Genomic DNA, 15,138 nt, shown 5'->3' with positions numbered 1-15,138 from the left:
GCCTTGTGCCTCCTTCCCCTGCTGCAATATTATTTGATTCCTAAAGGTAGTTGGCTACAGCAGTGCATGCCTATAATTGCAGCACTCGGACAGTAGCTGAGGCAGGAGGACTGCTGACAGCCTGGACTACACAGTGGGACCCTGTCTCAAAAACAAACACCAAAAAACAACCCCTAAAAGACTGTATGACACTGCCAACTGCAAATACAGCAGTCTGCTTAAACTTGAAGGATGGCCATAATCTGGACATATAGGTACTGTGTATTTTTAATAATACAAACCCTCTGGATCACTACTTGGGGTATACTGAGTTACAGGTTAAGGGGCCGGGAACACAGCAACACAGCGCCTGCCTGGCAGACATGAGGTCGTGAGTTTGACTCCCGGCACCAAAAAATAAAGAAAAATTTTTAAAAAAAGGTACAGGTTAAGCCAGTGGAATTCAGAGACATAATTTATCAGGATACAGAACATGTGCAATAGAAGGCAGAAACGCTATGGCAACGCAACTGGCCACTGCAGTGCTTCACAGCACACTCAGCCACGCACTGCTGAGAAGTAAGACACCGAACAGATACCGCAGCATTAAATATATCACTTACAATCATGTAATATCAGGATTCTGGACTTGACAGCCACCTTAATGTTCTCCAGTACTGTATTCTTGAAAATTACTTTGCTCAGGCGGCTCTTGAGGAGGTAGAGTAACTTCACTGAGAATAACCAATTAAAAAGCTAAATTCTCTAGACATGTAGACCATGTATGAGGTGATGAGGATAGAGGGCAGACCTGAGAGGTTTGTTCCTTTCCCTCGTTCACTGTGGGTCAAAGGACCTGGGGCAGAAGTTCTCAAACCCTTACAGAAGGCAGCTGGAGTCCAAATTAAACAGTGAAGATATGGCTGAGTCCCCTTGACCATATACAAGATGCAGGGCCAGTGTGCTGGGAGGTGAAAAACTGCATCAGACATGGAACCTGCTCTCAGCACTCACGCAGGAAGGGGCAGGAATAAAGTCTGCAGTGACAACTACATTTCAGGGCAGGTGGTATGTACTTTAGGAGATAAAGGTGGGGCCCTTAGCTCCTTCCCCAGCATTGTAAAAAAAAAAAAAAGAAATAAAAACAGGTAATACTGTCACAAAGCCTAACAGCTTTGTCTGTTACGTTAGTTGAGCAGGGATGATTTCATTACTTTAAGTTTCTTTCAGTCCTTCTCTGGTATATGTATCAGTGTTTTAAATTCGTGGCCAGGAGGATGGGGCACGAGGAGCTTCCTGACCAAGTTTTATAGTAGAAAATGCCCTTTTTGCCCGGGCGTGTTCTCTTTGTCCAGGCAGGGTAACTCCCTCAGAGCAGCAGCTAGGGACTTTGCCGAAGTTCTGTCTGCCTTGTTCCTACAGGGTTGCTGTCCGCACTGGATCTGGTTGAGGTCAATCCTCACTTGGCCACTTCGGAGGAAGAAGCAAAGGCGACAGCCAGCCTTGCGGTGGATGTGATTGCTTCAAGTTTTGGTCAGACAAGGGAAGGCGGGCACATCATCTACGACCAACTTCCTACTCCCAGTTCACCAGATGAATCAGAAAACAAAGAACGTGTGCGGATTTAGGAAATACTGCACGCTGGAGCGTCTCACAGTGGGCATTCCAGAGCTGTGAGGCATTTTGAGGGGACAGATATAAATGGCTATCTGGGTCAATACTGCCTTAATGAGAACATCTGTGCATTCTCACAACTGTAAAGTCTCCCCTCTCTCTTTTGGTGACCAACAGTACCACTGTAAATGCATTTGGTTTTTTGCAGTTCACAAGGTATTAATGTAGTATTATGTAAATTTGAAGAGATCATAAACATTTATTACCTTGGTATATCATACTGCTCTTGTCACTGTTCCTTCACATTTACGTGGTTTTCTGTCTGGACCCCCTCTTCCCACGGTCTGGCTATGCAGTGCATCCTTGAACGGTCAGCCCACAGCAGCATGCTCACCGCACAGCCTGCCCACCACCACTCCTCCACGGGGTCAAGGCCTGGCCCACAACGCCCTTCCTGTAGGAAGTTCAGTGCTTGCGAAAGAACTTGTAGTAAACCAGGCCTCCCAGGATGATGAGCTCCAGTAAGATGACGATGGAGAGCAGCAGCTTGTTGGTTGTCACTCTGCACAGAGAAGAAAAAAGTAGTGGGCAGTGGTTTACGTAACTGTCTTTCTTGCTGTCCTGAATACTTTGGGATTTGCCCGGGGGTCAGCCATGGGTCAGAGTGTGAGGCAGACTGACTTTTTTTGGGGGGGGGGGGTCACAATCACAGCCACTAAAAGGTGCTCTTAAGTTCTTTGGCTGGTAACTGACAACTCGTAAGGTGAGTTGTCACTTAAGAGACAACACTGTCTACTTCATAGAAATGGGGAACAGGTACAAAGCATAAAAATGGTTTCTTGGCTGTAAAATGTCTCTACATCGTTATCTGAAACAGCAGAAATACAGTTATCCTATCTGCAATGTACAGCCGCATCAGTTACACACCACAGCTGTGATGCAGGTTGGGAGAGGAGGCTGGGACAGGCTTGTGTCCAAGTCCAGCTCACAGCTGGGTCCTGCTTTTAGGATGAGTAACTGGAAGCCTGGGTATTGCCGCCTTTCAGCCTCTTGAAATTTCTCCCTAGTAGTTTTCTTTGCTCTGCTCGCCTACCCAGCTGTCTGTACTAGGTTTATTTTGTCAGTACATTTTAGATATATCCAATGGTAACATTCGTCACAGGGAAATCTGTACCTGTACATATCTTATTTCTTTGTTTCCTATTCCCTCCCCTCCCTCCAACCCTTCTTCTGCTCATTTACAAAAGCTTTGCTTTCATTTTAAATTTTTTCTTGTCCCTTCTTTCCCTTTTGTTGAAAGTTCCCCTTCTCATTTGAACATTTTCTTCCCATTTCCCAATATCTATTATACATTTTGGTCCTTATTTACATTTTCAGTTTCTCACACCAGAGAAATAATGCAGTACTTAAATATGTGCTCGATTTATTTCACTTAAGATTATGGCCTCAACATGCAGCCATTTAGCTAGAAGTGTCTGAAGCTTGTACTTCTCTATGGCAGAGTAGTACTTCACTGCATAAAAAAAGCCACGTCTTTATCCATCCATTGGTTGATGGGCAGTTGGGCTTTTTCTAAGATACAGCTATTCCAAACTGTGCTGCTATGAACATCGGTGTTCTTACACTGCTGTGGTAAGAAGGGGAATACCTGGATCAAGTGGAACCTCTAGTTTTAGTTTTCTGAGTCTCCACACTGATTTCCACAGTGGTTACACCCGTCTCCACTTCCACCAACAGTGAAGAAGGGTTCCTTTTTCCCCACAGTTCCACCAGGATTTGTTATTGGTTGATCTCTTAATGTTCTTTCTGGAGTGAGATGGAATCTCAGCATTGTTTTAATTTGCACTTCTCAAATGACCAATGATACTGAACATTTTCTCATGTATTTATTTGCCATTTTTACTCCATCTGAGAAGTGTTTACTTCAGACGCCCATTTTTGGATTGGGTCTTCCAATGTGGGAGGTCTGATTTTTTTTGAGTTCTTTATGTATTCTAGAGGAATTCCGTTCCTTTAAGGAACAGCTGGCAAAAAGTTTTTCTCACACTGTGAATTGTTTCTTCACTCTGTTGGTGGTTTCTTTTGCTGTGCAAAAGAAAGATGAGATCCCAGTTGTTGAGTCTTTGTAATATTTCCTGTGTGACTGGAATTTTGTTCATGAAGTCTGCCTACACCAATGTCTTCAATAATTCTACCTATTCTCTCTTCCAGCAGACTTAGTGTTTCCATATTAATATTTAGATCTTTGATCCATTTCAATTTTAGTTTAGTGCATCGTGAAAGATATGGATCTAAGTCTAATCTTGGGCATGTGGAAAGCCAATTTTTCCAGCACCATTTATTATAGATGCTATCTTTCTTCCAGTGAAGGTGCTTGGCTCCTTTGTCAAAGATAATGTGGCTGAATATGTTTGGAGTTGTGTCTGCATCTTCTAATCTATTCTACTGATCCTGGGGTCTGTTTTTTGCCCATAGTACCATGCTGTTTTTATCACAGTAGCTTTGTAGTATAATTTCCAGAATTGTGATGTCCCTGCCTTGCCTTTGTTGCCCAGAATCGCTTTTCATATTCTAGATCTCTTCTAGTTCCAAATGTATTTTAGTATTATTTTCTCTAATTCTGTGAGATATGCTGTTGGTATTTTGATTGGGATTGCATTATGTCTGCATAACAATTTTGGGAGTATGGCTATTTTCACTATGTTGGTTCTTCCTACCCAAGAATAAGGCATACCTTTCCATTTTCTGATACCCTCTTTGATCTTTTTCAGAGTACTGTAGTTTTCAATGTAGAGGTCTTTACATTCTTTGTTATTGATTCCTAGGTATTTCATTTTTTTGGATGCTATTGTGAAAGGCGTTGTTTCCCTAATTTCTCTTAGTGAGTCTGTTATTTGTGTACAGGAATGCTATTGATTTTTGAGTGTTGATTTTGTATCTAGCTATGCTACTGAATTTGGTTATTAAATCTAGAAGTCTTTTGGAGTCTTCTAATGTAGAGTATCATATCATCCATAAATAATGATAACTTCTTCCTTTCCTTTCATTATTCCTTTTCTTTCTCTTATCTAACTGCTGTAGCTAATGTTTCCAGCAGAGGATATAGCTTAGTGACACAAGCACCTGCCTGGTGAGCACAAGGTCCTGAGTTCAATTCCCAGTACCCCCCCAAAAAAACCCAAAACACTACATAGCTAATGTTTCCAGAACTATGTTGAGTAAGAGTCGTGACAGTAGACATCCTTGTCTTGTTCCTGATTTTGAGTAGAGACTTAAATTTTTATCCATTTAGTATAATGTTGGCTGTTGGTCTGTCATAGTTGGCTTTTATGAGACTGAGAAAAAGACCATCTATTCCAATTTTCTGTAGGGTTTTCATCATGAATGTTACTTTGTCATATGCTTTTTCTGGGTTTGCAGAAATGCTCATATGGTTTTTGTCCTTGGCTCTGTTAATATGGTGTATTACATTTATATTTATTACATTTATTGATTTACATATGTTACCCCTGCATCCCTGGGATGAACTCTACTTGGTAATGGTGTATAATCTTCTTGATGATTTACTGCATTCTGTTTGCTAGTATCTCATTGAGGATTTTTATGTCTATGTTCATTAGGGATACTGGCCTATAGTTCTCCTTTTTTAGTTGGGTCCTTCTCTGGTTTTAGATGCAGGGTAATGCTCGTTTCCAAGAAAGAATTTGCGAGTACTGTTTCCCTTTCTTGTAGAATTCAACTGTGAATCCATCAGGGCCTGGGCTTTTCTTTGTTAGGTTTTTCTTTTTTTCTTTTTTTTTGGTCTTTTTGAGACAAAGTTTCACTATGAGTTCAGGCTGGCCCTGAACTCATTTTGTAGCCCAGGCTACAAACTTGCAGTGATCCTCCTGCCTCAGCCTCCCGTGTACTGGGATTACAGGCATGTGCCACCATGTCCAGCTTGTTGGTAGGTTTTAAATCACATCTTCAACTTTGCTGACTGATAATGGTTTATTTACAATTTTTGTATCTTCTTGATTCAGCTTTGGTAGTTCATATGTATCCAAGATTCTGTCCATTTCTTCTGTATATTCCATCTTGTTTGAATATAGGTTCTCAAAATAGGTACTGATGATCTTCTAGATTTCTGTAAGATCTATAATTCTGCCCTTTTCATCCCTACTTGGACAGATTTTAGTCTTTTCTAGTTATTGTATTACTGTAAAAATTTCCTGTCTTTTGTTTATAGAAAGAACCAAATTCTGGTTCTCATATTACTCTAGGTTTCTCCATACTCCATGAGGAATTAACTCCTCTTTGGCAATACTACCCCCTGCTAGCCACATGAACAGGTTGTGGTTTCGACTCGTGCCAGGCCACACGTGCTGAAGGTCATCCACACTGCCCAACACCACCCCAATTTCAGCCTCAGTGGTAACACTTACCTCAGGGTTGTTTTGTGTTTTGTGTTTTGTTTTTTTTAATTAAAGTCTTCTTGCTACAAGACAGGACTTCCAGAAAATGGCCTGACTACTATGGCAAGCAGAGCCAAAAACATGCACTAAGCAGTAGTAGTAGAAACTGCTTTATAATTAAGTTTTAAAAGTATTTTAAGGAGTATGAAGTTCTATTATTTTCATGTGTCTTCTCTAAGGAATGCAAGCTGAGAGATTAAATGTCTTTTCAGTGGACAAATTTCCCACTGCTTCAAGAGTAGTACACAATTTTAACAAAGGATTTTATCCTGGAATATTTCACTATATAAAACTATATTCCTTGGCAAACACCTATATTCCTTTATTTCTGCTTATCCGCTGGGTGAAACTCAGTATAGGACCATGTGGTTTCCCTTACTGAGATGATTCAGTGGGAAGTTTGTAAATCACTGTTTTTTGATTGAAAGACATTAAGAGAAATTAATTTTGCAACTCTTTTTAAAACTTACTTTCTGGACATTGAACGGAGAATCTTTCGACTTTTGCTCAAGTTTTCACTTGTGTTTACCAGCTGAGAAGAGAAAATACCAGTTATTTCTCCCTTCTTTCAGAACTACATACTGTATAGAACTTGAATATCCTTAAACAGTGGGTATTAAGATAAGGAATGTATTAAAAATGCCAAGAAATCAAACCAATTTAAATGATGTCCTCTGAGTATAAGTAGAAGGACCTAGAAAAGATAAAGACACTTTGGTACTCATCAAGGAGGCCTGGGAATTACCAGTTCCCAAGGCTGTGTAGGGGTGGACTTCTGGCTGGGACTAGCTACTCAGAACAGGAAGGTTTCTCATCTACCGGGCCAGTGATTATGAAGCAACTTAAGATTTGATTTCATCATCCAAATCCCAGAACAGCCTCCTGAGTTGGTGTTTGTTTTTGGAGACTGGTGGGTTACCATTTTGGGGATCTAGTTACTTTTTTCTGTTGTTATCTGCTGTGGCATTACCTGCCTGTCAATTCTGAAAGGACAGATCGGCCTGCACGGACCCTTCCCTTTTGATTGCTTATTACTAATCTAGGAGGATATTTCAACAGAATGTTCCTGTTCGGCACAGCCATGAGAAACTGATCACTTGGCTTCCAGATCATTCTATGGCTTGGAAATTCAACCTATCCACCTGGTGTGTTAAAAAATCTGAAGTCGTATAATTTGCAAACAAGTGTCATTCTCCACAGTGGGCCACGAATTTAGCACTTGTGAATTTTCACTGAAATGGGAAGACTATCACTCTGACCTATTTTAAGAATGAAAAATTGCAGCTATGAAAATCTCAAATCCTCACAGTGAGCTAGTATTTTCCTATCTCCGTCTGGCCCCCAGGATGTTTTTCAGTTTGGATTTGCAACATGCTCCTAAGAAGACAGTGTTCTAGCCGGCAAGTGGCTCAGTGGTATGGCACCCGGCTGGCACATGTTAGGCCTTGGGTTCGATCCCCAGCATCCAATAAATGGACATGCCACTGACAATCTGCACTTTTTTGGAAATCCGTATAGATATTAACTCATTTATAGAAAGGACTGAGCTATTTTTCAGAGCCTGGTGAAATGCTAGAGACCTCCCCCAAAAGAACCATTGGTCTCTGTATTCTCACAATGACCCAGTTCTTTTGGGTAACAGTAAAGAATCACAGTCCAGGAGTGACTGTGATTTAGATATCTACAAACTATTAGATACTTCTTTTTTTTTTGGCTATACTGGGGATTGAAATGTGGTGTCTGAGCTAGATCTTCAATTTTTTTTTTTTTTACAATTTAGAGACACAGTTTCACTAAGTCACTAAGCCTGACCTTTATCCTCTGTTTCTATCAGCATTCTGCTCTTCTGAGCTCTGACCAGATCAGGCTTGACTTACAGAACTCTAGGGCTTCTCTTGCCTCCATCTCCAAACCTTTGCAAACTCCTCTCTCAAACCAGTTCCAAAGGCCTCTAAACCACATGGTCAGGTATAATCACAGCAGGGACTCCACTGCCTCAGCCTCCCCATGCTGGGATTTCAGATGTGCACCCCACCCTCAGCGCTGGAAGTATTCTTTTTGACATGTGGACAACAGCCTGGTTCTAAGTGACACGGTCTTAATAGTACATGTTTTCATAACAATATTCCACTGATACAAAAAAATCTCAGGTTGATGGCTTTGAACTGTTGTCCTTTTTCCTCACCTCCCTGTTGTGTCTTTTGACACATCTCTTGCCAAAGTGGAAGGACACAGGAATTAATACGGATGGATGGTTATAATCTTATAAATGCAAAAATCAGGTTCTTTCAGTCTTTAAATCAATTTTTTCCAGCAATATCTAAGTCTTAGGGGTGACACTATTTTTAGGGAGATTTCTTCCCACCAAACAAACTAAACATTGAGAAAAGCATTAAGAACTACGAACCGGTTACTTCTCTGAATTCAGAACTGAGGTAGCTTCGGCCTTATTTAGTGTGGCCCGTGGGTGCAGCCCACCTACTTTCCCCATTTCTCGTCCCTTCCCTGCCGCCCAGGCTTACTCTGCCCTTGGTGCGTTCCAGCTGGTCTCGCTGCTCCCCCAGCTCTTCTATGATTTCGGAGCCAATCTGGTCAGTCTCGGTGGCGATCCGATGAGACCGTTCAATACTCTGGGTGGCCCGGTTGAGGCTTTCAGTGCCTTGCAGAAGCAGTGCCCGCTGAGACTGGAGCCGATTCTGACAGGCGCATGGAAGGGAAATGTTAAACTTCGTTAGACTTCTCAGACTTCGCCTACTGTGAGTTCAGTGCCAGTGTGGCTCCTTATGACTCTCCTTGTTTAAAAAAGGACACAGTGAGCAACACTGTCATTACAGTGGTCTCCAGGTACCTGAAGGGGGTTGGTTCTAGGACCCTCACAGATACCAATATTCACGGATGCTCAACTGCCTTCCATAAAATGGTATAGTATTTGCACATAACCTATGCGTTTCTTTCCATGTTCTCTTTCATACATGCTCTACTACTAAGCTACGTCCCCAGCCCTACCATATCAGTATGCAGCTTACTTATAATATAACCTAATACAATGCAAGTGCTATGTAAATGGTAGTTGTATTGGTAGGGAATAATGACAAGAACAAAGTCTGTACATGTTCAATACAGGCGTGGGTTTTTGTTTTTTCTTTTTTAAAGACTTTCAAGTCCAAAGTTGGCTGATGGAGCAGATGCAAAACCTGTGGATCTAGAGGGCCAACTGTAGTTTTTTTTTTTTGGTACTGGCAATCGAACTCAGGACCTTGTGCTTGCGAGGCAGGCACTGTGCCGCTGAGCCACATCTCTGGCCCAAGTGTAGTTTTTAAGATAGAACTAAACATGCTAATGAACTGTAAGATCCTGTTTAAGGTCACAGACTGAAGCAGAACCTGGAGTCCCATCAATAGGATCCCAGTATCTGCCACTTGTGTCTGTTATACTTAAGTGAGGCAAGGGGAGAAGATTTTTAAAAACAAACATTTCCCATGTTTTTTGTTTGTTTGTCGTTTTGAGACAGGGTCTCACTATGCAGTTCAGGCAGGCCTTGAGCTTACTTTGAATTCCTGGCTGGCTTTGAACTTGCAAGGATCCTCCTGCCTTAGCCTCCAGATTACTGGGATTACAGGCCTGTGCCACCACACCCTTCCCCCCATGTTTATGGTGAATTTGAATTGGTCCACCTGCCTCTTGGACTAGCAGCTGCAGATCAGGTTGGGAGGTGCAGGAGCTACCTGAGAATGCAGACAACTGTGCTACAGGAAAAGCAGCTGACCTCTGCAGCTCTAGAAATAGACTAACTCACTGCAGAGTCCCACTTGACTGCTGCTGAAGCCTGAATCATTTAGAAATCTTGAGACACACTCACATTCTGGAAAGAACACATGGCTACACTCCTGGTATGCTCCCAAAAGAAATTCACCTCCGGCCAAACACACACAACTGTGAAGCCCCCACACTTGATCTGCTCTCAGAGAAGTCAGTAACTGGAGCTTCCATAAGTTCCTCCAACTGCCCTAATTTTCTAAATCTTTGCTGAAGTTTTAGTCTACGCATAACGGTAAGTACAGAAAAGGAGGAGAAAAGTAGCCTCTGTCAGGTCAGAGTTAACCACCAGGTACAAAAGTAGGTACGGCTCTAAGTTCTAAGCTAGTCCAAGTGCACGCAATCAAAACGAGGCCCAGCCCTCAGAGGCTTATAGCGAAGCAAATGACTACGGCAGCAGGACCTCGACACCACAAGATGTAAGAGGGTGCATTTTCATATAACAAATGGCACACAGACCAGTGGGTGAGGAAACCAGTGAGTGAGGTGCAAACAAACCCAGCTGTATTAGCTCGAAATAAGCCAATAGAAGACTTTTTAAAATGAAATATGCACAGAATTTCAAATGATTAGGCCAAAGAAAGAGCAGGAAAAGACAATGGCATCACGTAAATCAACCTCAGATAGACCTGGAACAGTAGGTAATTCTACCGAAGGTGGAACACAACACCTAGAGCTATGGCTCAAGGAGCTAGGCAAGAAGGTGTGGACCTGTGCTCCACACTCAGGATGTCTGCTTGAGCCCAGGAGTTCAGGGTCAGCCTGGACAGCCAAGGGACCCTGTCTCAAAGAAATACAAAAACAAAAACATTGAAACTAATCATTATTTTTATAGAATCTCAAATCTTGTCTAGTTGCTCAGGCTGGCCTTGAACTCTTCTTCCTCTTGCCTCAGCTTTCTCACCAGTTTAGGATTACAGGTGTACACCACTGCATTGGAAGAAGCTAGTAATTTTTTCCTCTTCCTTTTCTGGTCTTTTCATTTTTTTCTTTTTTGAGACAGGGTCTCGCTATGTAGTCTTGGCTAGCTTCGAACTCGCAGTGATTCCCTGCCTCAGCCTCCTGAGTGCGGGCATTACAGGCATGCGCCACCATGCCCAGCAGTTAAGTCACTTTTATAACTCCTACCTAACAAGCTCTGTCCTCCTTTTTCCACTCGCCCTTCACTCGTGATCACTTGTGAGATTCTGATCTGTAACAATCTCCTGTGTCCGTTTGGGTTTTGACATCAGCAATGTCAAGCAAGTACCATTCTGAGTGTCTCTTAATCTACAATTAGGATGCATCGTGGAACAGGATTTGTTCAAAGTTTTACTACTACTACTGCCATCCTGCTAAGTTCAGTCACCCTTGGTGGTGGGCCCCCTTCTGTTTCTCTTCTATATGACTTTGTCAGGCAGTTCTTACTTTGTACTGTGTTTCTGGAATATAATCCTAATGCAGCACATTAAATTTAATCTGTGGATTTCTTTGGTGGTACTCTTACTACGTGAGCTATATCCTAAGCCATTCATTCATTCATCCATTCATTTACTTATAAAGAGGTCTATTTTGGCTCACATCTTTTTATTTTTTGAGATAGGGTCTCACTAAGTTGCCTAGGCTGGCGTCATTCCTCCTGACTCGGCCTCCTGAGCAGATAGATGGTATAAAATGTATGCATCACCACACCAGGCATGATGTTTTATTTTATTCCTTTAATTATCCAACTTTCTAGATGGCTCCAGGATATGGGTTTTTAATTAGCCAAATTTTGTAAATCTGAATCTTGAAGGCTAGGGAGTCAATCTGGCTCCATTCCTCAAGAATCACCTGCATTTGTCCTGTATCAGTTACCAGGCCATCTTGACATTAAGTTAAGAAAAACTTGGATTAATTTTGTAGTAATACTCTGATAAAGTGAAAACCCAAACTTTTAGGGGCATACTTGAAAAACTAATTCTAAAATTTATATGAAAGAATAATCTGAGCAACTTTGTTGAAGATAACAATATGTAATATAACAACCACTGTTAATTCCTATCATTCTGTTTTGAAACCCGTTTTTGTCCATGTTGTTGGTTTTTTTATTATTCTCTTTAAAATAGTAATAATAAAAAGAATAAAAGCTCAAGAAGAAATTAAATCAACAGGTTAGAATAGAGTCCTGGTAAGAACAGCTAACATGTATTGCTATACAAAGCACTCTCTATCTACGCATAGGTGTATGTGTGTGTATATATCTCACACAAAAGACATGCATTAAAAAGAGCAGGTGCGGGGCTGGGGATTTAGCTCAGCGGCAAAAAGCGCCTGCCTGGCAAGCGCAAGGTCGTGAGTTCGGTTCCTGGTACCGGAGAAAAACAAACAAACAAACAAACAAAAAAAAAGAGCAGGTGAGTGAGGAGTGAGAAGGGGAACTGGATACAGGTAGGACGACAATGGTAGGAAAAAAACCCAAGAATCCAATGTGCACTGATGCGAACTAAATGTAAAATGTTTAATTCTTGCACTACTGGCCCTTAAGGGAAAAACAAAAGGTGGGCACTTACCATATGCTCATTCTCCACAGCATATGTGCCATACTTCATGTCTCCTCGGCCCCCAGGTGCAGCTGTCAAAGGCATGGTTCTTACTTCCCGATGTAGTTTGGCGAGGTCTTTCCGGTAGTTTCGCAGCTTAGACATCATGGGGTTACGGAAAGACAGGGGTGCATACCGTAGCTCCTCCTCCATCTCTGCCAGCTGCAAAGGCAGAAAGAATATGTGGCTTGTTTCTCCCTCTCTCACCTGGGGATACACCTGGTCTGGACTCATCAAACCAGGAACCCTAACTAACAAGCAGCTCACACTCTGTGAGTGACTGCCATGTTCACACCAAGCGCATGGCATCATGTGTTAGCAAGCACAGAACAGGCGTCAAAAAATACAGATGAGTAAATAAAAAAACTCATATAAGCTCCTTACAGCTAGTGGAATGTTTTTATGTACAGTCTATTATTTAATATCCGTAACAAATCAGAACAACAGCAGATACCTTCTCCACTTCATATATGACTTAAATCTCAGGATTGTACCACAAGATTAATTAAGGATTCAAAATCTTCAAATTCTCAACTTTAACACTGCAAGTTTGTAGCCTGCTGTGGTCAAACACTGCTGTCAAGAAGCACACTGAATGCAGGAGGTGCACCAAGAAGGAAGGAAGTGGGTCCCTTGGGCCCAGGAAGGATCTGAAGCTAGAACTGAAGCCTAGGGAGGGAGTGAAGAGAGAAACTTCAACGAAGAAGAAAGAGGTGGCCAGTGCTGCCTTCTCCCTGAGATGGGACGTACTGCACGAGAGGAGCGGATCGAACCGGCAGACACACGGTGACTGCTGAACACAAGAGGCCTCCACGGAGAGACGCAGCAGTGGAGGGGAGCAGTGGCTGTGAAGGACTGCACTAGCTGGGTGTGAGTGCTGAGGGCTAGGTCCTCCCGCAGGAGAGGGGTTGGCTGGGAGCCATCTTACAGAGGGGCCAGCTGAGCTCAGAACTCAGGCTGCTGGCTCCATCTAGTGGCTCCCAGCTGGGTACAGGCCCAGAGAAAAAGGTGTGCTGACTGCTGAAAGCTGAATGGGTCTGGTCTCAAAGTACAGCCTGAACTTCAGGGGAAATGCAGGTGCAGGCTCACTGAGATTATCCACTACCCCCCATAAAGGTACTGCTGGCCTGCTGGGATAAATCAACACACATCTGGACTCTGTCTCCACACGCTGTCTACTAGTGACAGCAGAGACAAACCTGGAAGTGGAGTTCTCTCTTTCTCTCTCTCGTTTTTCATTGTTGTGTTTTTTGTTTCCTTTTTCTCCATTTTGATCTTTTTACATGAGTGTAAACGTGGTTTCTAGCCTCTTTGTCGTAGTTGTTCTGTTCTTTCATCTCTCTTTCCCTCCAGTCTTCAGCACCAGTTTCCCAAATGATCCCTCCTTGTCCTCCAGCCTTACTTCTAATCTCTTCCTCTTCTTCTCTATTTCCTTCCTAACCCCTTTTAAATTTTAACTGCTGAGGGTGAAACTGACATACTAAGGACTTATATACTGCATATAATTTTCCAGTTTGTTTTACATTTTGTTATATAACCACAAATCTAGTTCATATGGTTAAAGGTGGCAAATTAATTGTTATCTGAGTTTGTCATTTTCTAGGCTGTGTTTCACACTACTGTTATTGCTGATAGTACCACTTTAGCCAAAAGTGACATAACTGTTCTAATGAGCTATTCTGCCTGATATTCCAAGAATGACAGTGACTCAGGGTCATACAAAATACTGTGGCACAGTTTCAGAAAACCAGAGCTGGGCCAAGCAGGCAGCAACTTCTCATCCCCAACAAATCAAAGAGGTAGGATTCTGCACCAGACTCAAAACCTAAGAATCAGCTACACCTGGAAGACACCTCGAAGAAGTAGTCACTTTCTAAGGGTTCTAAATACTAGCAATAAAGCAACTCACCACAGGCAATTTATAAGCATCAACCCAGGAATTAAACAAAAAAAAAAAAAAAAGAAAGAAAAGAAAATGAGAAAACAAACAAGATGGAATCCTCAAGTCAAGGAGAAAAGAAGCAAATCAACTGTAGAGAAAAGCCCATCAGAGTCACAGCTAACTTTTCAGCACAAACCCTCAAGTCAAGGAGAGCTTGGAGTGAAGTATTTCAAGTTCTGAAGGAAAACCTTCAGTTTAGATTGATGCACCCTGCAAAACTGTATTTCAAAACTGATGGAAAAATAAGATACTTTCATGACAAAGAACACCTGAACAAATTCATGACCACCAAACCAGCACTCCCAAATGTTTTGAAGGACATTCTAGAAAGAGATAACAAAGATTACAACTTTATAAGCCCCAACAGAAGGAATCCACCAGGCAAAGCAAACAGAGGGAGGAGAAAAAAGGGAGGAGAGAGCCAACAACAGGAAAACAACATGGATAAGTTATTGATAAGGATAAGTCAATACATACCAGTTATAGCCATTAATGTTAACGGTCTCAATTCAGAAATCAAAGGCACAGCCTGGCAGAATGGATCAAGAACCAAGCAGATATCCAGGAGAATAAAAATTCCACTGAAAGTGTCCACAGCAGAGTAAGCCAATGTGAGGACAGGATCTCAGATATAGAAGACAGGCTTGTGGTTAATGATCACAAAAAAAGAGACTTCTTTAAAAATAGCAAGGGAAGAAAGACACTACAAGAAAGAGCCTGCAAAAAGAGCAGAATATAGACTCAAACCTATTTAAAAAAAAAAAAAAAAAAA

The 15,138-nt window shown here is 42.0% G+C and overlaps 2 protein-coding genes across 3 annotated transcripts in view; one reads left to right on the top strand and one right to left on the bottom strand.

Annotated features, from left to right (window-relative positions):
• The window catches only part of Arg2 (arginase 2), a 27,504-nt gene extending 25,633 nt beyond the window's left edge, over positions 1-1,871 (top strand). Inside the window, exon 8 of the mRNA XM_005399066.2 lies at positions 1,402-1,871. Coding sequence (XP_005399123.1) covers positions 1,402-1,607 — 206 coding nt within the window. The 3' untranslated portion in view covers positions 1,608-1,871. The remainder of the gene's footprint in view (positions 1-1,401) is intronic.
• The window catches only part of Vti1b (vesicle transport through interaction with t-SNAREs 1B), a 21,850-nt gene continuing 8,540 nt past the window's right edge, over positions 1,829-15,138 (bottom strand). The window contains exons 3-6 of one of the 2 annotated variants that reach the window (XM_005399067.2): positions 12,395-12,586; positions 8,570-8,743; positions 6,518-6,579; positions 1,971-2,155 (exon numbers count right to left, since the gene is read on the bottom strand). In XM_005399067.2, the coding sequence (XP_005399124.1) occupies positions 2,059-2,155; positions 6,518-6,579; positions 8,570-8,743; positions 12,395-12,586 (525 nt within the window). In that variant the 3' untranslated portion in view covers positions 1,971-2,058. Of the gene's footprint in view, positions 2,156-6,517; positions 6,580-8,569; positions 8,744-12,394; positions 12,587-15,138 lie in introns of both variants that reach the window. The other variant, XM_013521894.1, reaches the window with a different exon arrangement.

This window comes from Chinchilla lanigera, unplaced genomic scaffold, assembly GCF_000276665.1.
Source record: "Chinchilla lanigera isolate Chin_1 unplaced genomic scaffold, ChiLan1.0 scaffold00065, whole genome shotgun sequence".
NCBI classification, from domain to species: domain Eukaryota; kingdom Metazoa; phylum Chordata; class Mammalia; order Rodentia; family Chinchillidae; genus Chinchilla; species Chinchilla lanigera.
The sequence above is the reverse complement of the archived record's forward strand: the minus strand, read 5'-3'. Positions and strand labels throughout refer to the sequence as shown.